This window comes from Brassica oleracea, chromosome C1 (genome assembly GCF_000695525.1).
Source record: "Brassica oleracea var. oleracea cultivar TO1000 chromosome C1, BOL, whole genome shotgun sequence".
NCBI lineage: Eukaryota > Viridiplantae > Streptophyta > Magnoliopsida > Brassicales > Brassicaceae > Brassica > Brassica oleracea.
Window position 1 is genome coordinate 17,151,603 of NC_027748.1, and position 27,358 is coordinate 17,178,960.

Consider the following 27,358-nt stretch of genomic DNA (forward strand, 5'->3'; position numbering starts at 1 on the left):
AAATTAACCCTAAACCCTAAAACATCAACTGTAAACCCTAAACCCTAAACTTCAACTCTAAACCCTAAACCCTAAATTCTTAACCCTAAATCCTAAACCCTAAACCCTAAAAAGTAAACTCTAAACCCTAAACCCTATAAATTAACCCTAAACCCTAAAACATCAACTGTAAACCCTAAACCCTAAACTTCAACTCTAAACCCTAAACCCTAAATTCTTAACCCTAAATCCTAAACCCTAAACCCTAAAACCCTAGAGTTGATGTTTTAGGGTTTAGATTTGAAGATTTAGGGGTTAGGGTTTACGTTTAGGGTTTAGAGTTGATGTTTTAGGGTTTAGATTTGAAGGTTTAGGGTTTTAGGGTTTAGGGTTCGAATTTCAGAAAAATATAAGGTTTAGGGTTTACGTTTAGGGTTTAGAGTTGATGTTTTAGGGTTTTAATTTGAAGGCTTAGAGTTTAGGGTTTAGAGTTGATGTTTCGGGGTTTAGGGTTTAGAGTTGATGTTTCATGGTTTATGGTTTAGAGTTGATGATTTAGGGTTTAAAGTTGATGTTTTAAGTTTAGATTTAGGGTTTAGAGTTTACGTTTAGGGTTTGGGTTTAGATTTGAAGTTTTAGGGTTTAAGGTTTAGAGTTGATGTTTCAGGGTTTAGGGTTTAGAGTTGATGTTTCATGGTTTAGGGTTTAGAGTTCATGGTTTAGGATTTAGAGTTGATGTTTTAAGTTTAGATTAGTTAACCGTATGTTTTTTTCTCTCAAAAGTAATCAAAACGTTATAAATGTCTTTTACCCTTCATTAAAGATGAAGGTAAAAGTGGTTAGTGCAAACATGAAAAGTGGTACTTTGAAAATAGTATTTTTAGCAATTTTCCAAGTTTGTTATTGTGTTTTTGTTTTATATATATATATCAGGTCATCAAAAAATTTAGACTTGAACCCGAAATATACTTCATTAGCATTATTTATTTGCAGAATTCACCAGGATAATTTATCTAAGTCATCAAGATTATGGACAATATAGCAAACTCCACCAAAATATTTTAACATCAATTTTTTTTAACAAATTCTCATTATAAATATTTGATTATAAATTATTTTGAATTTAACTTGTATTTGTGTTTTTATAATATTGACTTGTAACTTTTTAGGCTACTACTAAACATTAACTTTATATGTTTCATCCAAATGTTTAAAAATCCTAATCAAGATCATAAAGTAAGAAGGATAATAATCAATTGAGTAGATAAACAAGAGATAATAATTTGTCAAGGAACACAAATTTAAATTTCTCATAGTTAAAGTAAGAAGGATAATAATCAATTGAATAGATAAACAAAAGATGATTATTTATCAAGGAACACAAATTTAATTTTCTCATATTTAATCGCGACATTGGCAGTTACTTTCAAATTTTATCATTTGAAATGTATTATTTAATCAAGATGATTCGTAATTGGGACTCAGACTTTATTTTGGAAATCACCTTATACATAGAAAAAATCTTATCTTTCATCCTTGTAATGTATAACTAAGATTATCAAACAGTCGTCACACGAAGTCTGCTCCGTAAATATTTAGTAGACTTCAAACGAAATATCCGTTCATTAGCTAAAAGTCTAACGAAATAAGAAATATGACTATTCCATAAAATTAACTTATTAACTTGTAAAATTTATTAATAAGAAAGACAATTCACAAACACACATACATGAAGGAACAAACCAATTCTAAAAATTCGTTATGAATATGAAGAAAATGAAAATTTACAAAATAAAAAAAGGAAGAATTATTTCAAAGGCTGCTCGAGGAGACTTAAGAAAATGAAAATTTACCAAAATATACAATGAATACTTACTCGAGGAAACTTATTAAATATATCTACTTGAACAGTCTTTATATGAATTATGATATGATAATCATGTTACGTTTGTAATTGACCAAACCAGAATTAGACTTTCCGGAGTAGAATTCAAATGAAGTATATGCGAAAATGACAGGTTATTTTTGCAACCGACAATAATTGACTTTATCATATCAGACTTTACATAAAATCTGAAAATGTAATATTTCATGTGAAGACTGCTCTCAAGACTAGGGATTAGTTTTGTATTAGACTAAAATTTCAAAATAAACTAACAGAAGGTTTTGGCTGAAGTATGCTCTATTTTTAAATAGAAGATTTCACACGAAGTCTTCTATTTGATTTTTATTTTTTGAGTTAAATATTTTGACATTTTTGTTAAACAAAAAAAATAACATGAGCTGACTTATTTTGACAAAGTGGAGATTTCATGTGGCAACTAAAGAAAATTCATGTGTAGTCTCGATTCAGAAGACTTCTCCTGAAATCTGCTGTCAAAAACTCAAAATTTTGGTCATATGCAAAATTAATCCGTTGTAACAGAGACTTTGCAAGAAGTCTACTCGATTTTTTTATGTTTACAAAGGATAAATAGCAATTTCATGTGAAATCTTCATTGAACACAAAATGGTCAATTACAAAACAAACGTACATGTTTATCTTGATACTTGACGTGAAATATTTCCGGAGGAAAAAAATTTATTCGAAATCTGCTTTCGCGATACATATCTGAAAAGAAGTAACATTAAGTTAATAGTTATTTAGTTCAGGTGAGAGTCCATGTTTAGCTTCTTCAAGCACTTGTCATTTTTAATTTCAGCTGAATGAAAGATACTTAGTCGCTAATAACCAAAAATCATCAAACTCAAACTTGATGAGTTTAAGGAAAATATGATTTTGAAAAACAAAAGGTTGAGAGGTTTTTGAATGAAATTAAAGAAAAATAGAAGATAATGGAGTTGTGTGTGTAAAGAATGAGAGAAGAAGAGTCCACAAATAGATTATAAGAATTTAGAGCATCAATTTTGGTTGTTCATAGTAATTGGCAAAATTAATGGTGATGGTATTTACTTAAATAATTAAAGGTGTTTAAGCTATTTGAGACACTTTTGGGTTTCGTGAAAACATTACACAAAATGAGGTGGTTTTCTTAAGTAGCATGATATGTTAGAGATGATATAGGTTGAAAATGGCAAAATATAGTGAGGTGAAAAAATTATTAGTCTTATGCTTGACAAAAAATTAAGTTATTTTTGTAGGTCACCCTGAAATTAATACAATATATCCAAACGCAATTGAGAAAAGTATAGGGTCTGATTGGTAAGGGCTATAGCTTTAAAAATTTTGCTGTAGAAAAAAATCTGTAGACTTTTTGTTGTGCCTTTAGATTTTATTGCTGTAGAATTTTATGGAAAGCACTAAAAAATTGCTGTGGATATTTGGCTCTGCAGAGCACTTGTACAGCTGTAGGTTATTTCAGGAGCTGTGGTTTCAAAAAAAAATTAAAGCTTGATTGTTCTGAATTTGATTTAAAGCTTGATTGCTCTGAATTTGGTGTTTTAGAAATAAATAGAGCTTTAGACAACACCTACAGCAACTACCAATCACGCCATAGTAATGGAAGATTCATTTCTTTAACACTATAAATTATTTTCTTACAGGTATAGATTCCTTGTTTTTTTAGTAAGTTAACAAAAGATATATTGTAATGATATTATCCCGTTAATAAAAAAATTATTTGAAATATCTGTTTGTTGTCGAAAAAATAGACAAAATGATATTTTCCTAAATGACTTGATTTGTTGTTATTTTATACTATACTACACCAAAAAATAGTTGATATGTTATAGATGATATAGGATAAAAATAGCAAAATATGGTAAGGTGAAAAAGAGCAAATATTCTATACATTTGACCAAAAATTTGGGTCATTTTTCCAAGTCACCCTGCAATTAATAACAATATATCTCAATGAAATTAATAAAAATATATCATAATCTTCTTAAACAGAAGATTCATTTTTGGACATACACAAGATTCATTTCCTTACCAATCTAAATTATAATGGTATTATCCCATTTAAAATAAAACCTGTAGGTAATTTTGTGAGAGACTAAGAATGAGATATTGTTTTATAATACTAGCCAAAATTCTGTGTAACTAGTATTGTGTTTTAAATTAAAGATCATTACAAAATAAAAAAAATGGATAACTCATTATATATAAAAATACGTATAGAAATCTAGATTTACTAAAAAAGCAGTAAAAGATTTTCTTTAAGAAAAAATGAAAACACTAATCAATCAAATTTCCCCCTCAAATAAGTGGCCATAAAATGAAATAGATATCAATTCATAATCAAATACATAAATCTGGATAACATATATGTAATACATGCATGTATATATATATATTCACACTTCACCTATTGAGAACTCATTATATTGGCAAATTATAAACGTCTCGATAATGGCTTCCCTTGGCTTGATCCTCTATCTTTCCTCGGTTCTTCTCATGAGCCTTTGTCAGCTTCCTACAGCTATTGAGGATGATAGAAAGGCAAGCCATTGCTGTTATATATATGTCTCGTTACCATATTTAACTATCTATGTTTTTTTTGTATTAGCCTATTCATCGTTATAGCATTTTGTTTGACGCAGGTATATATTGTTTACATGGGAGCTCTTCCTTCAAAAGCTTCTTACACTCCTATGTCTCACCATCATAATATCCTTCAAGAAGCAGAGCCGGTCCTAGTTATTATATGGCTAGAAGCCAATTTAAAAAATGTGGCTGAAGTCCCTCGAACCCGCAACCTGTAACAGGTTACAACAACCACCCAACCGCTGGGCTACTAAGAACTTTCTGTTCAAATGTGGTCGTTTAGGATGATAATATTTGGTGGCTGGAAGCACAAGCTTTATTGGCTTCCCTCCAAGACCGGCTCTGTCAAGAAGTTGTCAAATCAAGGTTTAAGACTCTGTCAGCCCTATCATTTATTGTAAACGTCATCGTTTATTACTTGTCTTTATTTTCTCTTTTGTTATGCAGCTCCGTAGAAGATTCTTTGGTCAGAAATTATGGAAGAAGTTTCAACGGTTTTGCAGCCAAACTCACTGAATCTGAAAGAGACAACCTTGCCGGTGAGATATATGTTTATATATTAAAGAAAAAAGATTATTTAACTCACTATTATGGCTATTTCAGTGTTGATAATGTTATGTGTGATATCTGTGAAGGCATGGAAGGTGTGGTTTCGGTATTCCCAAGCACCTTTTATAAGCTTCTTACGACAAGGTCTTACGAGTTCATGGGACTTGGTGACAAGAGCAAGCAAGTTCCTGAGGTGGAGACCAATACAATAGTTGGTGTAATAGACGGAGGAATATGGCCTGAATCCAAGAGCTTTTCAGACGAAGGCATTGGCCCTATACCAAAAAAATGGAAAGGAACTTGCGCTGGAGGAACTAACTACACATGCAACAAGTTAACAACATTTTCTAACCTCTTCTCCAAGTTTCTTGCGTGCAAAGCAAGGATTGAATGAGAGATTAACTAACCCTAATCCAAATTCTACAGAAAGGTGATTGGAGCACGACACTATGTTCAAGACTCGGCGAGAGATGATGATGGTCACGGGTCACACACGGCTTCAACAGCAGCTGGAAACAAAGTAAAAGGAGTGAGTGTAAACGGTGTGGCCAAAGGAACGGCTAGAGGTGGTGTGCCTCTAGGTAGAGTTGCCGTTTACAAAGTTTGCGAGCCAGCAGGTTGCAACGCAGAAGGTATTTTAGCTGCGTTTGATGATGCTATAGCCGATGGAGTCGATGTTATAACCATTTCCATGGGAGGAGGTGTTACTAAAGTCGATGTTGACCCTATCGCTATTGGATCATTTCATGCCATGACCAAAGGGATTGTTACCACAGTAGCTGTCGGGAATGACGGTTCTAAACTTGGACTAGCGTCTAACCTTGCACCATGGCTCATATCCGTGGCTGCAGGTACAACTGATCGAAGATTTGTTACTGATGTGGTTAATGGAGATGGCAAGACGCTTCATGTAAGAATTGATTCTCTTTTCTTAATTTATTCAATTGGTCTATGAATGCAGGTTGGTCTTTACATTTTAGGGAGTATAGACAATTTAGTAAAAACTTAAAATTGTAATAAATTTTTTTTGTTGAAATTTTTGGGTTTATGCTTATATATTATTAACCATAAAACTTTAGGAACCATAGATCAGTGTCTCACTTACATATGTCCAGGACCGACTGTGTATGAATGTGATTGTAGCCACTAGCCATCATTAGTCATGGCTGACTAAAGTATGAATACAGGGAAGATCGATCAATGACTTTGACTTAAAGGGAAAGAAGTACCAATTGGCGTATGGAAAAACTGCTTCAAATAACTGCACAGAGGAGCTAGCGAGGTAACTTGTAATTCAAGGATTGACCCTAACTTGCGACTCAAGAACTAGATGGAACTTTACCGTTAATGAAAATCTCTTCTTTTATTTATATGTGTATCCTATGCTTAGGGGTTGCGCCAGTGGTTGCCTGAACACAGTGCAGGGAAAGATCGTTGTGTGCGATGTTCCAGATAATGTTATGGAACCTAAATCAATGGGAGCTGTTGGAGTTATCCTTCATGTAACAGATGTTGATAGTCCTGGTCTTGGTCCAATTCCGGTCACAACCTTAGATGATACCAACTATGATGCATTCAGATCTTACGTTCTCACCTCACCGTAAGAATCTTTTCTATATAACTTTCTGTGATTAGACTCTTTTGAAGATAGTTAACACTTGCGGATATTCATTAACATAGAAACCCACAAGGAACTATACTGAAGACTGAGACGGTTAAAGACAACAATGCTCCGATTGTTGCTTCCTACTCTTCTCGTGGTCCAAACACTCTCTTTAGCGACATTTTGAAGGTACCACTCGATACAAATTTCACATAACTTTGTGTCGTAAATCTACATTTGTTGGACATTAAAAGGTGAATATGTATGCAGCCTGATATAACAGCTCCAGGAGTGAATATCTTAGCAGCATATTCACCATTGGGTCAAACTGCACTTCCTGGACAAAGCGTGGACTACTATTTCATGTCTGGAACATCTATGGCTTGCCCTCATGTCGCTGGTGTAGCTGCATATGTCAAGACATTCCATCCTGATTGGTCTGCTTCTGCTGTCAAATCTGCTATCATGACTACTGGTAATTATCAATATATTTCCCTGAAGAAATAATGCAAGTGATGTGACACCCGAATCGGTTCTTTTTGGTTTTGTTGCAGCTTGGGCAATGAACGCTTCAAAAAATGCAGAAGGTGAGTTTGCATACGGTTCAGGACATGTTAACCCTACAGTGGCAGTTGATCCAGGGCTTGTTTACGACATAGCCAAAGAGGATTACTTAAACATGCTCTGCTCTTTCGACTACTCAGCCAAAGGCATTAGTACTCTCGGCGGTGGAGACTTTACTTGTTCGGAGAAATCAAAGCTGACCATGAGAAATCTCAACTACCCTTCAATGACAGCCAAAGTTTCAGCTTCTTCATCATCCTCAGATATCACATTTTCAAGAACGGTAACCAACGTTGGGAGAAATATATCCACTTACAAAGCAAAACTGACTGGGAACCCTAAACTCAGTATCACGGTTGAGCCACAGACACTCTCTTTTAAGTCATCTTGGGAGAAGAAGAGTTTCACTGTTACCGTCTCGGGCAAGAGTCTTGCACAAATTTCTGGTATTGTGTCAGCATCTCTGGTTTGGTCGGATGGAACACACAATGTGAGAAGTCCTATTGTTGTATATACTTAGGTATCAACACCAAACTAAAATAAAAATAAAAGTAATTGATGTTATGGTCCCAAACTAAGTCTTAGGTTATGATACAAACAGGGTTTAACTTCTGAAACTCTAATTATCACCCTTCCCCGGAAACATTCCTTCCATGAATTCGTCGAAGTTTTCATCATCCTTGCCTTCTCTCTCACAACCTTCCAGCTTGGACTTGTTCTTTTTTCCTGCCATTATGAAAGACAACTTTGTTCATTCCCTTCTGAGATTTTTATAATCCATAACCTATCACAAAATCTGAACCTAGCCTCCCTTCAATAGACTAGACACATTATATAGCAAGCTTGGTAAATTCCACACCTTTTCTCCTTTCCTCTTCCTCTATGTCATCTTCACTACTTGATCGATTCCTGAGATCCAAATTATATTTAGCTCAAGAGAAAACCATAACCCTTAGGTTGTAATATGATACTGATTTCATTATCAATACCGTTTACGTTTCTGCCTTTTCTTTTCTTTACTCTCTGATCTTTCAGCATCCTTTCCTCTTTTGTAGTAAAGCTTCTCAGCACATCTAGTGACATTAAAGAAATAGAAAAGAGGGTTGTCAAGCTTTACTGGAGACCAAGCAAGTGGTATAGAAAAGCATATAAACAAAATAAGTATTGATCATTGCCGTAGGTACTTAATTTCCAAAACCACCACCAAAACTTTTCTTCATAATCAATATAAAAAACAGAGATGAACAGGCTGTATAATGAGTGACTCTAGTACCTCTCACAAGTTACGAGTTTAACAAGGGCTTGTTTGTGTTCTCCAGCTTCGTGATAAGAAAAATTCACCTGCAAATTCAACAAGCTTAACGAGATAATCAGACACACACAGAGACATCGAAAAGAAGTCATTTAGAAATTTTCTAAAGATACATGCCTCATAGCTCGCTAACCCTTCTATTTCATGACATTGTTTGCTCCCACACATAAACTGCCCTGACAGAGAAGCAATGCATTTAAACTCAAAAACTCTTATCATAGATACGTCCATGAAAAAATTAGAATCTTTAGTAATATAAACCTTTGCCTGACATTACTTCCTTTTCCGTTCTCCATCTTAAACCCATCTACAAACATTCAGAATAAGCCAACTGAACAAAAAGTACTATAGGAAAACAAGATGAGATGAAGTATCCATACATCAGATTTTTATACCTGACCAGTCTTGTATCTTGACATGTCAGCTATACAGTATCTTAAATCAGTCAAGGAGATAAAAAGACATGAACTCATCAACACTCTCACAACAACAAAAAAAGTACTTGTAACTTTGAATAAGTTATATCTAAGCAGCTCAATGTGGTAAAGGATACTCCTTAAAAAGCTTATCATAGTATCGCTTCACCAGCCTTTGCTCCCAAGAAGGGTTCAAATCATCTTCTTCAGAACGTATAAACCTTTGCAAGTAAAAACCCCAAACTTCATGAGTAAACATACAAACAAGTCTCCAAAGAGATGAGAAGATACAAAAACAAAACGCAAGAAACCATTTTTTTGTAATCAAAGAAAACAGAAGCGAGAGTTTCAACAAGAAACAACATTATACAAGAGTGCACCATACCGGTATCCTTCTCTAAGTGTGTCGTGGTCGGTTTTAAGCGGGAGCTTGACTTCTGTCGGCTTGTCCTTGCCATAGAAACGAACTGCAAAGTAAATAGGCTTTAATAATATACTATGAGACTCCACAACTAGTAGCTATTCCAAGGCAACAAAAAGGAATGATCTTTTCTTAAAGGGTACTAAGAAAAAAAGAAGAAGATGTAAGGCTGACTGTAGCCTCCTTCCAAGCTCAGAGGAGAAGACTGTTCATCAACCAAGATTTGATTTTGGGACAATATGGATTCGGATAAAAAAGAAAAGCTCTCTTATTTACCCCCAATTCATTGTCCCTTTAAACCTCCTTATACGAAGAAGCTACAAGACAAGCGCATGGAGAAAGGAGGGTACCGTAGTCTTTCAAGAACTTCTTGTGGCGTTCATAAGCATTGAGGCCACGAATGTGCGCTTGGTATTGCCTGTAGAAGAGACCAATGATATTAACAAAAGACTAAGAAGACGTAATCGATTGTGAGGGAGAGATAGAGAAGGAAGATTAACTGCTTGCGTTCTTCTCGGTCGTAAATTTCAGATCTGATAGTTGCCGAAGAAGCCATTATCCTCCGATGTCGTCAACCTTTAGGTCGTTTTATAATAGGCTGGCCTATGTATGGGCCTTTGTGCTTAAATTTAATTTGGGCAACTCGATTCGGTTTGGAAACGTTATAAGGGGGTTTCTACACCAGACCAGAGTTCACTTTCCATAGTTAGTTGATCATCGTATCCCTAAACATTGGCTAAACATGATCTGTGATCTGATTTGTATATGTATCATCATCATATTCAATTTCGACAAAAAAAAAATGATGACGTGCATTAATCTAATTATCACATATACTTTTTCTTTATAAAAATTAATATTTTTGGCAAAGTTTTTTATATGGTAATGACATTAACTCATATATGTAAACATGTTTGGTTTCTGGTTTTGTTCCAGTTCCGGGTTCTTTTTTTTACAAATTTAAGAACCATTCGGTTTATTAGAAAATTTTGGTTCTATTTTGGTTTGGTTCGGATAACGATATTAGGAATCTGCTAGTATCTACTAAAATTTTGTTTCTAATTCAGTTCCGGTTCGGTTCCATTTTCAGATAATTATGGATAATTCATGTAAAAATAGATTTTCGATTTTATCGGATTAAATATCAGGTAATTTGGATAAAATTACATATTTTGGATTAAAATTATTCATGCAATTTGGTTTTCAGGTAATTCGAATAATTTTAAATATGTTATATAAAAATATTTGGGTAATTTGTTTTTTTATAATTTAGTTTTTAAGTAATATTTTTTAGAATATTTAGCAATTTCAAAATCAAATATAAATAATATTTTTAGTGTATTCTCGGTTCAATTCTGGTTCAGTATGGATTTTTTGGTTAGAGATATAGTAAAGGTTGGTTATTTGTGAACATCGGTTTGGTTTTAAGTTTGTTTTTTTAGTTTGGTTTCAGTTTGGTTTTTGGTTTATATGCACATACCTGCGTAAGTAAGTGGAATTGTCTAAGTTGGACGGATACTCCTCCGGCTAGTTAAATTTTATTGTTTTTAATTATTGTAGAAAAACTACCAGAATCAAATATAGTATTAACACAAATAGTTTAAACATCTCCACTACATATAGTTTAAGACCATGTACAACGGTTTCAACACCCAATATATTTCAACACCCTATTTTTTTTTTTCTTTTTTATCATTCCACATCATCTTCTCTCTTTTCCACATAATTATTCAACGCCACCTCATTTTTAACTTTACAATAATTTATTTAATAAAATTGAACACCTCACTCTACTATTTTTAATTCACATTTTTTTACCTTTTACAATACAATAACTACATACTAATAATATTTTTAGGTATTGAAGGGGCTATTATTGAGATCTATTTAACAAAAAAAAATTAAAACTCTAATATAGTTGATTATAATGAAAATGACATTAGATATAACTTTTATTTTTATTTTTTAAATTTTTATTATATAATAAATGAGATCGAGCTATTGAGTGGGATAAAAATCAAAAAACAAATTTGCACAACCAATCAAGTTGTGCCACGTGGCTAAACGGAGCCACAATTTTTTTTCAACTATTGAAATTCACGTAGATATGCTTCAACTTTTCAACACTCTCATTATTGAACATTCAACAGTTGAAACTCAAATTTAACATCTCCATTGTGTGTGGTCTAAGACTATCTACAATGGTTGTATTTATACAACAACCTAATTTATACTTTTTACCACTAAACATCATCTTCTCTTTCTTCCGTATATACATTCAACATTTGATGACAAAAAAAAAATCATTCAACATTCATTCAAATTTTACTCTTACAATAGTTTTTGTTAAATAAAATTCAACAACATACCCCACCATTTTTATCTTATCATTTTCTCCTCTATAATGTAGAACAAAAAATTAGAAAACATTTTTCAAAAATCATAATAACTAAAACTTAAATAAATTGTAATTCATTTTTTGACACAACAAATATTTTGATCCATTTGATACAAAAGACTATTTTCCAAGAAAATAATGATAATACTATTGTTAAAATAGATATTTTTAATTTGTCCAAATGAAATGAACCAAATTTCTATTTGTAGAGAATAAAAAGTTATTAATTTTTATATAATTTGTTTTTACTAAAAGTATTATTTGATATAAGATAAATGATTTCAAATAATTAGAGTGTAATAAAACTTATAAAATCTCAGTAACCAATGATATTATTGCACATTTATTAATATAATTTTTTTTTAAAAGATTGTTCACTTTCGATTATTTTTTTTCAAGTGTGTGGCTAAAATTAAAACAATCCAACATTATGAACCTTACATTATACGCTTTCAAATTATTGAATTTATTCAACAAAAAACAATCCATATCATTTTATTTGAATTTTCAACAGGCTCATTGAATCTATTCAACTGTTGTAATAAACTTTAAACATGCTTATTGTACATAGTCTAGAAATAAAATATAGACCACCAATGCCACATATCGATTTCTAGAGATATTTGATATTTCAATATAATTTCATTATAAAATAAATAAATTATTTTTTTTTTAGTAAAACAATTTATCATTTTAAATTTTTCATTAAATTCAAACTAAGTTTATTTAATTTGGATAAGGAAATATATTATTAATTAATCAAATAAGGTGTAGGCTTTTATTAAACAAAACTATTGTAGTGTGTAATGATGAAGTAGAAGAAAGAGAAGATGATGTGGAGGGTTAAAAATGAAAGTAATGTGTTGAACCTTAAAACCATTGTGGATAGTCTTAGGAACAAGCAAAATCATTTAACGGGATTGCAAGATCATTTAAAAGATTTTCAAAATCATTTAATAGGTTTACAAAATCAACAGACTATTACGATGTGAAGTTGTTCAATACCCACTTCTTACACTCATCTCGAGCAGACTCATGTTGGATTTTGTTCCTGAGAGACTACGCTGATCTACCCAATCCTTCAAAACCGTTAATGTTGGTTACTTGCTAACATAAAAAAACTTAAGGGATAAAGGAACATTTTTCTGACCGGGGTTGTTTTTCACGTATCTTTCTACGGCTTCATCATTGGCAGTGCTCGTGACTTTAGTGAAGAGGAGCTCCATCTTGGTGTAGAAACCTTCAATTTCGGAGATGATTTTTTCGGTCCACCGAAGGAACATGAGGTGGTTAAGTTGAAACCTGAGGTGGAGAAAGCTGAGATCATCAATGTCTATGCTTCCAAGACATGCGCTTTGAACCTTCTGAAATTAGAGGTTGAAGAGCTTTCTCAAAAAATTGAAAATGTTTAAACTACTACATGGAAGCTTTTTAGAAGGAAATGTTGCAAACAAAATGGAAGCTTGAGGATGAAGTGTCAACTTGTTGATGTTGGTGGGAACAATAGGAAAAAAGAATTTCTAACTTAAAAACATGTTAATTTTTTTTCCAGAAAAAAAAAGAGATGAGTTCAAACTTGTATGGAGGAAATGAGAAGGAAGAATATTAAACAAAAAGACACATATTTACCTTTTTAAGTTTCAAGCTAATTGGATCATTGATTCTAAATATTATAAATATTAATACTGTTGGTAAAAAAAATTTGAATAAGAAATTACCATATATGCAATAAACCAATATATAACTCGAAAATACGATATTAGTTAAAACACATTATTAATCATCTATGATTATATTATTATATTGGTGTTACATTAATAATAAATTAACTGGAATATAAAGTTACAATTTCTTATATGTATAAATTTATCAACCATGTGAAATATTAATACAATGTACATCGATTAATATTAAAAAATATATCAATTGATTAAATTATATATATATATATATATTAATTCATTGTTAACCGTAAATTGGAGTAATTACATCAGTTATCAATACTAAATATTAGAATACACATTCTTAACACTTCTCCATTACTAATATTTATGTAATGACATTACTAGATTGAGTTTGTTAAATAGACTTTATTAAATCGAAAACCTAAAGAACCGAACCGGAACCAAGCCAAAAAACAAACGATCTGCTAGCATTTTCTATCATTTATCCCCTTGTATTTATTTCGCTAGCTGCAATATATGGTTTTAGATTAAGTTTGAATTGACATGTTGTTGTCTTGTTTCGTATTACAATACTGTAATACACATCTTATATATGACAAACATCATTGTTGTAATCATGTCAAACACCAGATCTTCTAAGAGGAGAATACATTGAAAACAAAATGAAAATAAAGTAACCACCCATATATGATATAATGTTTTGTTTTCACATTATTATCGCTTCTTAAATGATGGTTCATATCATGTCATCGTATATGTGTATGTCTCTTATGTCTTATTCGTCTAAAATTAATGTATATTTAATATTTTTATTACACTTATATTAACATTTAATAATGTGAATGTGTTTAATGCCATAAAATGAATTTAAATGTTATATTGAGATATACTAAGGACATTGCCTCCGTGCAAGCGCGAGGTTCTGGTCAGAGTTTTTGTTTCATCTCAATATTTTGTTAGGGTTATTGTAGCTGTCAATTTTGCGTTTTGGGTTGATCATTGTTTTTCAAGTTTTTTATTGTTATAAGGTTAGATTTGTGATGACGAACTGTGTATGCACTGTTCTCCACTCATGAAAGACTGAACTGTGTTAGTAATGTGATTGATATAGTTTGTGGTGTTGCTTGCTGTGTCACTGAAATTTATTGTTTGTTTGTCTTTTTAATTTGTTACTTGTACTGTTGAGATTACATAAATTATATTAAGGTTGTTGAGAGTACATTTTGTTTCTGGATATTTTTTCTCCAGTTTAGTTGTGTAAGTTGTGTGTATTAAGTAATAATTTTTTTTATTCTTATTATGTTGGTTATATGTTTCTTTATTTTTAAACTTGTTGGTTTTACCGGACATTTAAAACAAATACATGAAGACTTGTAGAAATAACTATAAAATGAGTGAATTAATATTTGGGCCTTAATGGGTTTTAAACGAATATATGTATTTCTCATAAGAAGACAATAGCATTGACATGTTGACCTTGAGCATGTAAGCTATTTTCATAAGACAAGAGGAGTGAGCAGGTGGAGATGTTGTTGCGGCCTTTGTGTCTGTTGAGATTGTCTCTTGTATCTCCTGGTATGGCTGTTTTTGTTTATCTTTTATTTGATGGGTAATATGTAAACAAAAATCATTGTTAGTTGTATTTATCAGAGTTATTAATTTATTTTGCATTTTTGTTTAGGTAATTTCATTGATCTTGGTTGTCGTCTTCTTCTTCTTCGTAAGCATCTGCGAAAGTAAGTTTATAAATTGTTAAATAGTTGGCCGTGTAGTTTGTATTTGTTTAGCTGGCTCAATGTATGTGTTTTTCAGTTTTAGTTGAGTTGATTGGTTTGGTATATCTGTTGTGAAGTTTATTTGTAGGATTAGACAAAAAGAGAAGTGATCATTAATGATTCGTCTGTTTTGGAATTCTACTTTTTGGTGTTTTGATTGTTTGGGCTATTATGGTTTTTTTAAGTTGTAAAATAAAGATTTGTGTAAAATTAGATTGATAAGTAAGGGAGATAAATAGACGACCACAAATCTTGGGTAGAAAATAAATTTGATTATTGATGTTAGCACAATATAGACAGTAATATAAATGGAATTATGTGTTGATTGTTTCTTACAGTTCAATGAGGAGACAGATAACGACTCGAGTTGTTTCTTTGGTGAGGCCAGAGCCCTGTACAGAACGGATTTTTCCCAACCACATATGTGAGTTTAAATATCAGTTATGATATCGAAACATAATATACCTGGGAGTTCTAGGTTTGTGTTCGCAATCACTTGGAGATTGTCGAATAGTCTAATCTTGACTGGAGATTGATCTCAGAAGCACCCGTGATGACTTCATCAATATTGGTTAGTGAGATGAAACGTATGAAGAATGGATGATCAGTTATCTTGTACATGCTTGAGCACATATCAACCTTAAAACGATCGATTTTTACAATGGAATATGCTTTCAAAGATGGCATATAATGATTAGCACATAATGATTAGCACGTCCGATGGGAGTAAACCCATGAATCATGGAATCTGAAAATAATATTATTCAACAAAAAATCAAGAAATCAATTAAAACAATTATGTTAAATACGTGTGATAGATCGAAGATTAACTTACCTTTTCATCAAGGAAGAGAACCATGATTCCCACAAACTTCCTGTCTTTCTTGAAGTTCAGGGAATCCCAGAAGCGGAGTAAGCCAGAGGCTATGCTCTGACTACTACGACCAAGACGGAGAGACTCGAAGGTTGAGTGACGAACGCCAGGACACCTGTTTGAGGAACTGGAGAGGCAGAGAGAAACGTTTTCTAGAAGATGGTTAAAGGTAAGAAGAATCAATGAGTTTTGTGGAGATACAGATTAGGTTCATCAAAGATGATAATCATATATATAGGGTTTACAGAGGGGATACAAATCAGGAACATTAATGATCTAGCGATTTAAGATGGGGACATGAAGAGTTCACCGGTAAAAAAAATATATTACGAACATATACACGGCGCAACTCTGTAACTCAGACTTGTTTGAGACAATGATGAAATGAATTCAAACTCATGTTAAACGACAACAGTTTACAATATAGAAAAACTATAATTTTTGCAAAATTGATGAATCCCATTTAAAAATGAAACCCATAATATAGTTGTAGGCCCGACCCTCAGAGGAAGCTGAAGAAGCATGGACTTCCGACCTTCATAATATATATTAGGTTCGGCCATCAATGTACAAAGTATCATTAAGCTTAGTAGTATAAATGTTGATGTTTATATCTCAATAACCTGACTTCGAGCCATGGGCTTAACACTTTTTCACATTTGTTAAAAATGGAACCCACAAAACGCTAACGTGGCGTGCTGAAGAATGAGCAAAAATCCAATTATTATAATATAGATTTATGTTAAATTGGACTATTGGAACAAAACACAATTTAAAGTTTTAAGAAACCATGATTTTTTTTATAATTTTGTACTCGTCGCAAACTAAAAATGTGAGATCTATGTTTAAAATTTTAAATCAAATCAAACATTAATGTTGAAGAAACACAACAAAGAATCAGATTCTCAACTGAAGCACATAGATATAAAAAGTTTAAACTTTTAGATAATCATAGAGAAGAAGGCAATGTTGCTGTAGATGATGGGTATATGATATAGTCCAATTCCATTGGTGGATTTAGTTACCTCTCATCTTAAACTTTTATGTTTTTGGTTTTTGCAGCAAAAAAGGCCACCCGTAGAAGTTTAGTGGGACTACGAAAATGTTAATCTATCGAATGATCTACACTAGGAGTGAACTTCAGATATATTTTGAAGAAGTGTAAACAACATGATTTTTTGGACCTTTTAAAAATCAAACTTACAGTAGATTCTTATATGCCACCAAATCTTAAATATCTTCAGGCCAAGTATTTTGAACTAATTTTTTTATTTTGTGATTTTGGTATGTTATTTTATTGTTTCTCTGTAAAAAAAAAAAGTAAATTGATTTTCATTTGTTTCATGACTTCCTAATCAAAAAATAATCAAATTTCAGATGCTCATACAGAAAGGTTTATAAACTAATCAAATTGTTGTAACTCTCTTTTCTTTACAAAGTTGACAAAAAGATTAGATACGAAATTTTGACGTGATATCAATGTTTAAACTTCTAAATTAAACCAAACATTAAGATAGAAACAATACAATTAAAAAAAACAGAGTTACAACTGAAACATATAGATTGTAAAAATGAACTTTTTGATATTCACTTGAATATTGAATATAAAAAATGTATGAGAAAATATATATAACAAGATCATGGAGGAATAACTGAAGTTTTCTATTACCAGATTTCAACATTAAACAATAAGAATGTGTTCTATGTGTACAATATATTTGAAATAAATATTAGTGAATAGTAATGGTTTCCTATCACATACATATTTTTAATTATCTTTTCATATATATTAATTAACAATATTATTTAGCAAAAACAAACTTTTGCTCATAATTTTTTTAGTAAATATCGATAACCTTGAACTTTAGCGTTATATGTTAACAATGCGATAACTAAGAAAATAGATTTAATGTGGATACTCTTAATTGTGTACGCCTAATATCTCCTAAACATTATTTGTGAAGTAATTTGCATATGTGTAATCACCACATTTAGTTTCAACAAAAATGATGACATGACTTTTAGAAAATGATGACATAGCATTAACCTAATTATGACATGTGCAATTTTTTTTTATAAAAATTAATATTTTAGGTAAATATTTTAAAATATGGTAATGATTAGTAACTCATATATCACATTAATGTAATTTTTGTATAAATATTTATTTTAGCTAAACTATTTTAATATTTTAATAACTCATATATCACCATGAAATTTATATATATACCACACATTAAAAAATAAACTAAATGTTGCCAAAAAAAATAAAAATAAATAAACTAAATATAATTACAAATATATTTTTCACATCAACTTATATATCATATATATATAATCAAAATTAGTTGTAAGTGTGCATCAACAGATACAAACTAAAGCACTAATAAAAAAAAATTTATAGCTAAATGTTAAACTTTTATTTAAATTTATCGGTTCATTATATTAATTAACAAATTGAATTTTACTAGTTTAATATATTCTAACTAAACAAACAAAATTAGAGTTTACATATTTAAATATAGACATATTTAAGACTAGCTGATATTAGACATATTTAAAAAAAATACAATATAATATAATTACAATTTATTTTATAAAATGTAATCTTAATTCTATTGAAAGTTAAATAAAATAAAAGTGAAATAGTTCAAGCAAATCGAAAGAAATAAGACTAAAAAGAATACTTTATGGTTTTATTATTTCCGAACTGATGAAGTTAATATATAAAAATAATAATGTTCAAATGTAAACTAAAAGTTTTTAAAATAATAATAATATTATATTTAAAATTATTATTAATGTGCATAACGTATAAATATTATATTATTAGATTTTATATATCTAAATATGTAAATATTTAAAACTAGGTGATAAAAAACATATTAAAAATAAATAAATAAAAACTAAATATATTATAAATTTATTTTTATAAAATGTAATCTTTACTCTACTGAGATTTAAACAAAATCAAAGTGAAAATTTAGACCAAATTAAAAAGGAATAAAACTATAAAAATATATTTATGATTTTAATTTTTTTCCAAATCGATAAAGTTGAAATAATAATAATAATAATAGTGTTTTAACATAAACTTTAAAAAATTAAAAAAAAATAAAATGTTATACTTAGATTTATTATTTTTGCGCGAAGTGGAGGAATATAATCATGATAATTTGAGATTGAGAAATTTCCTAGGATTATAATTTTAAAGTTTTGGTCACAGAAATAGCCTTCAAAAAATAAAATGACCAAAAAAAATTTTATTAAAGGGTAAAAATACATTTTTACCCTATGATTAACTAATCTAGATTTAGGGTTTAGAGTTAATGGTTGGGGTTCTGAGATAGAGTTTCAAATTTTTTTTAAAAAAAAATTATTAAAATTTTCAAAATAGAAAATGATTATTTTGGTCATTTTTTTAGAGCTATTTTTGTGACAAAAACTTAAAAATGACTATTCGGAAGAGTTGCCCTTTGAGATTTGACAAGAGTTAAAGAAATTAAAAAAAAAAACAATTTCCTAACGTGAAACCTTTTCATATACACAGAATCTAAAACTGAGCATCTATGGTTGAGCCAGGCATACTTTTCTTTTACTCTTGGGTGAGGAAAGGTCTTTCTGGTCACGTAGCAGCATCTCTTGTTCTGTCGGATGGATCATACGTTATATATTCATAGATTGATATTAATCACAAATTGACAAGAACTAAGAAAAATCCATCAGTTATTAGAGAGATTAGGCATTCTGACTTTTATAGAACACTGGCATCATTTTGTCAAACAATTTAAAAATCTTGGACAGAAACAGAGAATAACACCCAAATTCTATGAAACCAGATAATAATAGGACAATGAATGTTCCCAATGATAAAGACTTTGAAAGTACAACTAGGACTACAAACACCTTCTTCTGAGGTAAAGTTACAAAGAGACGACAAGAGGCTTAAACCAACCATAATCAAGTCTTAAGAGGGAGGTCACGTGAATGCCTTCTCTGATGTGTTTGTGAAGTAGCCTTCATCTCTCACTTCTTTTTCTACCTTGAATATCTCTGGATCATCGAAACCTGTACACACCATTCTTATATTTCAACATCTCGCAAGTCTTACTAAATCAGATTGTGTGAGTAAAATCTTTTTTACCTGATCCCAAGTTATCAGTTTCATCCATCACTGGTACAAGCGACCTCTTAACAGACTCGAGTGACTTCCAGTCCGAGCTTCCATTTTCCTCAACACAAGCTTCGTCTCTCGAAACCCATTCTTTAAGAACATCCATCCTGCTGTGTGATAACGGGTCTAATGTCTCATCTCCGCTTTCAGATTCCCTATAGGTGACAGACAACAGTTAACTCTATTCTTTCTTTCTTTTTTTTTTTTTTTAAGTCCATGGAAACAAATGTTTTAGCTGCAAAGGGGAAAAAGATCAAGTGACTTACAGTTGTTTGAGGCGCATGTTGTACTGAACAAACACAAGATCACTGAGCCGTTTTTGCTCAATGGAGTTCTTTGACTGGTATATTTGCTCGACCGGTATCAGGTTTCTCCTGCATCCAACTGATGAGCTACACGTCTGACTGAGAATGCGTATCGCAAAACGTGAGAGGTTCAAGCAGCTTTCTCCATATGTAGACCACCACTCAGCTGAAGAAACCAACCAACCACGTCAAAAAGAGTCAAGTAACAGAAAAGATACACAAGAAGTAAGATTAAACAGTACCAGGAAGCATTGTGTCCCTAGCTCTGATAGCCAAGTTCCTTCCAAAAACTCCAAGAGCATTCTTGTAAGAGTTCAACTCTTTGCTGAACTTATCTTGAATATCCTTATCAGGAACCAACCTCTCGATGCAGTCGACCAGAAACTGAACCATCTCGCCACGCATCTCTTCACTGGCGGTGTAGAAGAACTTGGGGTTGAGAAAGAAACCAGCACCATACAACTGAACATGTTGTTGCTGCTCCCACCACTGATCTATAGTCCTCCAGTACACCATGTAATCCTCCTTGTTAACCAGATCTCTCTTGATCGCTTCCTTCGCTCGGTACAGTGCTGCGTAGACATACCCCATCCCAGGCCTCTTCTCAGAGCAAGCTATTTTCAAAACCCGCAGAAGAGGACCCACCAAATCGTTCACCATAGCTACCGCCTTCCAGAAGGCTTCATCATCGATGGTAGCAGTCATAGCCAATCCGCTTGCTTCTTTCAAATACACGCTTTCATTCCACTCTGGTGAAGTAACCATAGCCTGCAGGTTGGACTTGAGCTCAGCTATTCTACCCAACGTAGCGAAACAAGTGGCGGAAGCGCTGAAAAATGGGTCCACTATATCATTGCCGCAAGTGAACTTCAACATCATATTCAAAACATCACTACGGTTGTATATGAATCTTGTGATGGCTCGAGCACGTTCGATAGTTTCGCTTATCCAGCCAAGCTTCCCGAACTCGTCCAGCATGTTATCTAAGCAATGTGCAGCGCAAGGAACCCAATACAGAGATCCATACTCGCCCATCAGCTTCTTCCCAGCAGCAGCGTAGTGATCATCGGACTTTGTAATCACTTGAACGACATGTGTACTGCCAACTTCTTCAACCACGTCCCTTAGCAGCTCAAACAACTTATCAGGACAAGATAATATCTCAGACGCGTCCACGGATCTCAGGAAGACCGTCTTTTCAGGACAGTAAACCAAAAAGTTAAGGACTTTAAGGCCCTTATGATCAGAGCTCAACTCCTCGACCAGAACGGAACAGCCTGTCCTCTTCCACATCGCTTTGCAATCTTCAACTTCTCTAGTTGTTTCCTCTACACAACTCTTCAGTATCCAACCTCGAAGGTCATCGTGCGTTGGTGCAGACACTCCGTATCCTCCAGAGGCAATGGCATCGATCATCGGCTGGAGATTAGCAGAGTTCACCGCATCGAAATCAGCTCCGATACCAAACAGAAACCGTCCAACCGCCATGTGAACGGCGTTCTCCCTATCTTTAGAAGCTGGGTGCACAATGTTCTTCACGCTGCTAATCGCCACGGGGACCAAATTGGTGTCCATGTCTGTACCAATCAAGCCATTGTTGTTGCTCGAACTGCCATTCTCTAGAAAAGCAGCCTTCTTTCTCCTGTAGGGCCTCTGCTTCGTTCTGCCCTCGTTTTGCACGACTACATCAGTACTCTCCGGCGAGGTGAAACCGTTGTTGACATCAGACTGAACCACCATCATCATCGGCTCAGCTTCACAAGGAGGCAAAGCAGGCAAAGGCAAAGACTCAGGCTCAGCTGAGGTGGAATGGCGTCTCTTCCTCTGACGTCTCACGGTTCCTTCGATGCACTGTCGCAAGAAGAGCCTAACATCTTCCGGGACTTGGTCACAGATCACGCCTTGTCCCTTGATGCCAGCGAGATGCTCCTTGACCCTCGTGATACCGCCGCCTTTGAACATTTTGCGACAGTAGAGGCACCTCATCTGGAGCCGGTCGCCGTATTTGTAGATTTCACAGTGCTTCCACGCATTGTCTTGCTTCTGAGGTGTAAGAGCTACAGGTTCCAACTCCGGTTCCATTGGTTAAGCCTGAGTTTCATGGGAAGAAGAAAGCAAAAGGCAGAGACTTTGTTAATGGGTAATGAAAATTAAAGCTTTTTCCGGAATTAAGAAAATAAAAACGTAACGAAGATAACAAAGATCCTATCACAACCCTGATGAATATTTCAAGAACCGCTTTGGAATTTGCACAAATCAAAAGACGAATTCTAAAACCTCCCCATGCAACACCGGCCAGATAACACAATTTGGATTAAGACAAAAACCGATGTAAGAAGAAGAAGGAACAAAACGAACCTTTTTTTTTTTTTTCTGGTTTGCAGGTTGTGGCCGGTTACGGAGAATCGGTTTCGGGAAAAAGAGGCGAGATTCCGGTACAATTACTTCGGTTCTGGAGAATAGGAAGGTGGAATCAGGAGGAGAAGACGAAACCGGAGGAAAGGCGGAGAGAATCGGAGGAGGAGATGCAATGTCTGGGGAAATTTGAGCCGGGCCGTTTAGGGTTCGAAGGGGGAAAATAGGTTTGGCAGCTTTTCTGGTTTATGATGAGACGAGATGTCCTTTATACCATCTACCAAACTCTTTTATTTTTGCTAAAGTTTGTTTTCCGTTTCTTTTTTTTTCTATTAATTCCTAAATTGCGAAAACGCCGTCGTTTTATTTTTAGGGTATTTTTCTTGCTAAACGACATCGTTTGTCTTCTTCTTCGACTTGGATCGGAAACTCGTACTCGTCTTAGTTTTCTCTGATCTCGTTGCTTCTCCAACGTAGAACAGTGTTGAAGATGAGGTTTTTGTGTACTTAGATCTCCAATATACTTTCTGTCGGAGAACTTCTTCTTGCCCTGAAAAAGTAATAAAAATTTGATATACTTAAATCCAATTTCGTCGAACACTTAGACGTCGCTCTCGTTTTTGTCTCCAGGATCGTTATTGTTGCCACAATCGAAGCCTTGAAATGGAAAAGCTTATTGAGAATCATCAGTTTGCGACGCATGCTATCGCCGCATCGGCCTCTGTCTCGCTAGGAACTGCGCTCGCTTACCCTCTAGATACCATCAAAACCATTATCCAGGTTTCTTTCTTCTTCTTCTTCGCCAACTTTTTCATCTATCGCTTTGAACTCTCCGGGGGGGATTGATGTCTGCAATTGAAAATGCAGGTTGGTTCAGGACCCAGTAAGAAACTAAGCCCATCTCAAGTCGTCAACAGAGTTTTCCGCTTCTCTGGCTATTCAGGTTTCGCAAAAGTTATTCTTTTGAATGTTGCTTCAGGCAAAAATGATGTATTGTTTGATTGGTTCCGTCTTTTTGAACACAAATGCAGGTTTGTACAGTGGTCTTGGATGGTTAACTCTTGGAAGAATCTCAGGTGTTGGTGCAAGGTTCGGTGTCTATGAGATTCTCACAGCTTTTTATAAAGGTATTACGCAGATCCATGTCTCTTTTAATGCTTAATGTGTATGATTCAAGAGTAGGTTTTGCATCTTGAACTTCTGTCAAGAACGCAGTCTGTTAAAGAGAGTATTGCATTTGTTCATAGATTATGTAGCAGTATTCAAATCCGTTCATGGCATTTACAAGTAAAATTTGGTTGCTTTCATTACACTATGAGATTCTTACAGCTTTCTACAAATTACACAGACCCATTTCTCCTTTCTGCCCCCTAATGTGTGAGAATCAAGATTAGGTTTTGCATCTAGCTCTTCTCACTCTTAACCCAAGAACACAGTTGAGTTGAACTTTATTGTCACATAGATTATGTTGAGTATATAGCAGTATTCAAATCCATTCATGGGTTTTACATTCAAAGTTGGTTCCTTACAAAGTTGCTAGTATTAACTTGGTAGTTGAAATTTACCACATCTTGTTCCAGATGGTCGACGTGATAACTATGTGCAAGTCAGTGAAGCTGTTCTGGCGGGGATGGTGGGAGGTGCAGCAGAAACAGTGATGACTTCTCCATTTGAGCTAATCAAAGTCCGACAACAAGTAACTGCTGCTTCACGGGCTCCAAACGTTGCAGCTGCTGCAGAAACCGCACCGGTGATTTCACCAATGATCAACAAACTGCTAAGAAGATACGCTCTTGATATGAAGTCGTTGACACAAACCGTGAATCTGTTATCCGTGTTGAACCATAAACACCCAAACATGACAGCCGCTTTGCAAGAGTACCCATGGATGATGACTGGAACAGGTAATCCACCATCAGCCATGGATGTTAAGAGACCGATGGATGTTGCATCACTTGAAGGAGTGAGAGCGTTATGGAGAAATCTTCGTTCAGGTCTTATAAGAGATTGTCTTTACGGAGGAGTGTTCTTCGGAACATGGCAGTTTCTTCGCGAGGCAATGATCGGTTGGAAAGCAGTCGGAATGAATCCTCTCCCCAGGTAATTTAAACTACTAGTTTTATCATTTAAGTGTGTAGTGATTGTTTTTAATGATTGTTGAGTTTCAGTTCTGAAGAAGAAGTCGGACCTTTATCTCCGGTAGCTGTTAGCATTGCTGCTGGATTTTCTGGTGCCATTGCAGCTGCAGCATCTCATAGCTTTGACACAGCAAGAACACGTGCACAGTGTGTAATACTGCCAAAGGTTAAAAAAGAAGATCCATCCATAGCTTTTTAAACATTATCTTACAAATGATCTGTATCTCATTTTCTTTTATGTTTGGTTTCTATTCGCTTTTGACAGTATACAGCAAAAGAGAGGAAGTTTCTGAAATGGAATAAACCTGGAAAGAGATTGGAGAGATGGACAGGAATCCATCCTACAGACAGAAACTTATTGTTCCGGGGAATTGGGATTAGGATGGCAAGAAGCTCTGTTGCATCGACCATTATCGTCGGAAGCTATTACTTAGCTGTCGATTTATTGGTCCCAAAGTGATAACAGGTATCATCACACACAATCTACCTATCCATCCATCTTGAATTCGATAAGAAAACCAATACCTGAGTTTTTTTTTTTTCTTTTGTAGTGTAGCCTTCGTTTTGTTATGCAATAAAATGTGGAACATTTGTGTGTTATGCTTCCAGTTATACTCTTTTGAGCTGTGAGCATGTAACATTAACATTCAAGTAACTTCAGAATGAAATGCTTGTGCAGGTTGTCATATAGTTCAGTTTCAAAATGATTTAAAAACTTATAAATCCTATCAGAACTAGTGACTGAACATGTTTTTACGCAAGATCGTGAAAAGAACAAAAAATTAGATAAAATTTCAATTTTACTACAGATTGAAAGACTTTCCGACTTTGTTAAAGAAATGCAAGATCGATCATTTTCTAGCAGAGATTTTAATCAAAGCTACTTAGAATGGAACTCTTGAATCTTACAAAACTAAGCAAAGCGTAAGGTAGTCATTACTAATACTCAAATTATCACAAAATCCAAAGCAAAATCATTCAATGGAAGCAAAGAGGTAATCAAAATGCAATAGAGAATCAAACTCCAGAACAGAAATTTCCAACAAAAGTCTTTCACAACCCAAAAAAGGATCCACATTGTTCTCCATATGAACCATAGAAACTAACAATAATACGCTGTTTTAAATATTGGATAAGAAAATGAAACAACAAAATAAGCTCAGAATGTTTCTTCCGACAGTGATTCCTTCAGAACCTGAGTTTGGTAAAGAACCATCTGTTCTTCCCGGTCTTGAAACGCTCCTCGAGCTTAACCTTAGCCTCCTTGAGAGCAGCGACCTTCTTGTCCTTTGAAGACAGAGCCTCGAGGGTCGCGACTTCCTTGAGATCCACATCGAGGGTGTAACGCGTAGGCATCAGATGCTGGTAGTTGACGACCTTGATGAAACACTTAACCCTAGATTTCTTCGCCGTCTTCTTCGCTGAGTCCTTGCGGATGACCTTGCTGGGGTACTTCTTGAGCCCGGCAACGAGGCAGTGCCCGTAAGGACGCTCGCGGTTTCCGTCGTCGAAGGAACGGATGATCACCGCCTTCTTCCCGGCGTATCGGCCTTGGAGGAGGATCACTGCCTTGTTCTGCTTCAAGAACTTCACCATTGTTGCTTCACTTGTGTAGATCCCTCTCCTTCGTCTTGTTTATCGCCGCTGAAAAAAAAACCAAGTGGCGGATTCAATGAAAATGCTAGGTTTAATAGTTGATAAAGAAACTCAACGAGAATGAAAACAAAACCCTAGCCCAGTAAAAAAGCCTATATTGAGGTTATTAGGCCCATTGGGCTCTATATTGATGTTACCCATATAATACGTCCTTTCGTTTTGTTTCTAGTGCTTTTATCGTCTCACAACAAATCGTATCAATTCTAACATTTACGGAATTGTCATCACCTTAATGTTTTTTTTTTTTTGTAAAAAGAAGAGTTAAACCCGGGTCTATTAAAGATACAGACCTAACCCCCGGGTGGAGGTACAGTCCACGGATAGATCCTCTGCTGGGCATTCAAATGAGTCGAAAGCAATAGCCCATATCCGTGTGGCCAGCGGGGTTCGAACCAGGGTTCGCCGTATTGGATTTATTCCCTCAAGCGCCACTGGACTACCACCACTGGTTTCGTCACCTTAATGTTCTTGAATTGATTTCAATTAAGGAATGAGTGTATATCATTTACAAAATTTGCTAATAATCATTTCTGCTTAAAGCATGCATATTTGAGAAATCAAATTGGGCATAATTAACAATATTACTACAACTAAGTGTAAAGTTGTAGTTTGGCCTTCCACACATCCAAAAAGTAGTATGAGTAAGATTAAATCTCCCCCCCCCCCAA

General features: G+C 33.9%; 4 protein-coding genes and 1 pseudogene across 7 annotated transcripts; 2 read left to right on the forward strand and 3 right to left on the reverse strand.

Moving 5' to 3' along the window:
• The first annotated feature begins 4,527 nt into the window (after positions 1 to 4,527).
• Positions 4,528 to 7,721, forward strand: LOC106293170 (annotated as a pseudogene).
• LOC106293073 (protein FRA10AC1) lies at positions 7,671 to 9,943 on the reverse strand. The gene is made up of 11 exons (XM_013728777.1): positions 9,831 to 9,943; positions 9,681 to 9,748; positions 9,295 to 9,376; positions 9,047 to 9,130; positions 8,889 to 8,928; positions 8,755 to 8,800; positions 8,611 to 8,669; positions 8,455 to 8,522; positions 8,171 to 8,254; positions 8,041 to 8,090; positions 7,671 to 7,907 (listed from the first exon to the last, which is right to left on the reverse strand). The coding sequence occupies exons 1-11, from the start codon at positions 9,884 to 9,886 to the stop codon at positions 7,801 to 7,803; spliced, it is 744 nt and encodes a 247-aa protein (XP_013584231.1). The 5' UTR covers positions 9,887 to 9,943; the 3' UTR covers positions 7,671 to 7,800.
• A 9,891-nt stretch (positions 9,944 to 19,834) lies between these two features.
• LOC106309980 lies at positions 19,835 to 23,151 on the reverse strand. 3 transcript variants are annotated; one of them, XM_013747164.1, is made up of 5 exons: positions 22,906 to 23,151; positions 20,784 to 22,634; positions 20,503 to 20,707; positions 20,207 to 20,391; positions 19,835 to 20,130 (listed from the first exon to the last, which is right to left on the reverse strand). In XM_013747164.1, exons 2-5 carry the CDS (start codon positions 22,621 to 22,623, stop codon positions 20,042 to 20,044), a joined length of 2,319 nt encoding a protein of 772 aa, XP_013602618.1. In that variant the 5' UTR covers positions 22,624 to 22,634; positions 22,906 to 23,151; the 3' UTR covers positions 19,835 to 20,041. The 3 variants fall into 3 exon arrangements, with proteins under 3 accessions (XP_013602618.1, XP_013602625.1, XP_013602633.1); XM_013747171.1 differs by having other exon boundaries at positions 20,784 to 22,632; positions 22,900 to 23,151; XM_013747179.1 differs by lacking the exon at positions 22,906 to 23,151 and adding an exon at positions 22,757 to 22,842 and having other exon boundaries at positions 20,784 to 22,632.
• Positions 23,152 to 23,217: 66 nt separating this feature from the next.
• On the forward strand, positions 23,218 to 25,722 carry LOC106325443 (mitochondrial aspartate-glutamate transporter AGC1). 2 transcript variants are annotated; one of them, XM_013763492.1, is made up of 7 exons: positions 23,218 to 23,454; positions 23,527 to 23,676; positions 23,764 to 23,839; positions 23,928 to 24,023; positions 24,477 to 24,996; positions 25,065 to 25,200; positions 25,300 to 25,650. In XM_013763492.1, exons 2-7 carry the CDS (start codon positions 23,560 to 23,562, stop codon positions 25,492 to 25,494), a joined length of 1,140 nt encoding a protein of 379 aa, XP_013618946.1. In that variant the 5' UTR covers positions 23,218 to 23,454; positions 23,527 to 23,559; the 3' UTR covers positions 25,495 to 25,650. The 2 variants fall into 2 exon arrangements, with proteins under 2 accessions (XP_013618946.1, XP_013618953.1); XM_013763499.1 differs by lacking the exon at positions 23,218 to 23,454 and having other exon boundaries at positions 23,560 to 23,676; positions 25,300 to 25,500; positions 25,586 to 25,722.
• Positions 25,723 to 26,018: 296 nt separating this feature from the next.
• Positions 26,019 to 26,707, reverse strand: LOC106325557 (60S ribosomal protein L27-3-like). The gene has a single exon (XM_013763609.1). It carries the CDS (start codon positions 26,628 to 26,630, stop codon positions 26,223 to 26,225), a length of 408 nt encoding a protein of 135 aa, XP_013619063.1. The 5' UTR covers positions 26,631 to 26,707; the 3' UTR covers positions 26,019 to 26,222.
• Between the last annotated feature and the right edge of the window lie 651 nt (positions 26,708 to 27,358).

Excerpts from the sequence above, each read along its gene's own strand:
- LOC106293073 (XM_013728777.1), bottom strand. The coding sequence starts at position 9,886 with ATGGCTTCTTCGGCAACTATCAGATCTGAAATTTACGACCGAGAAGAA. Across the intron at positions 9,749-9,830 it reads GACCGAGAAGAACGCAAGCA|GCAATACCAAGCGCACATTC; the intron begins GTTAATCTTCCT and ends TCTCTTCTACAG. Across the intron at positions 9,377-9,680 it reads GAAGTTCTTGAAAGACTACG|TTCGTTTCTATGGCAAGGAC; the intron begins GTACCCTCCTTT and ends TTTACTTTGCAG.
- LOC106309980 (XM_013747164.1), bottom strand. The coding sequence starts at position 22,623 with ATGGAACCGGAGTTGGAACCTGTAGCTCTTACACCTCAGAAGCAAGAC. Across the intron at positions 20,392-20,502 it reads AACATGCGCCTCAAACAACT|GGAATCTGAAAGCGGAGATG; the intron begins GTAAGTCACTTG and ends TGTCACCTATAG. Across the intron at positions 20,131-20,206 it reads AACTGATAACTTGGGATCAG|GTTTCGATGATCCAGAGATA; the intron begins GTAAAAAAGATT and ends TGGTGTGTACAG.
- LOC106325443 (XM_013763492.1), top strand. The coding sequence starts at position 23,560 with ATGGAAAAGCTTATTGAGAATCATCAGTTTGCGACGCATGCTATCGCC. Across the intron at positions 23,840-23,927 it reads CCGCTTCTCTGGCTATTCAG|GTTTGTACAGTGGTCTTGGA; the intron begins GTTTCGCAAAAG and ends ACACAAATGCAG. Across the intron at positions 24,024-24,476 it reads TCTCACAGCTTTTTATAAAG|ATGGTCGACGTGATAACTAT; the intron begins GTATTACGCAGA and ends ATCTTGTTCCAG.
- LOC106325557 (XM_013763609.1), bottom strand. The coding sequence starts at position 26,630 with ATGGTGAAGTTCTTGAAGCAGAACAAGGCAGTGATCCTCCTCCAAGGC.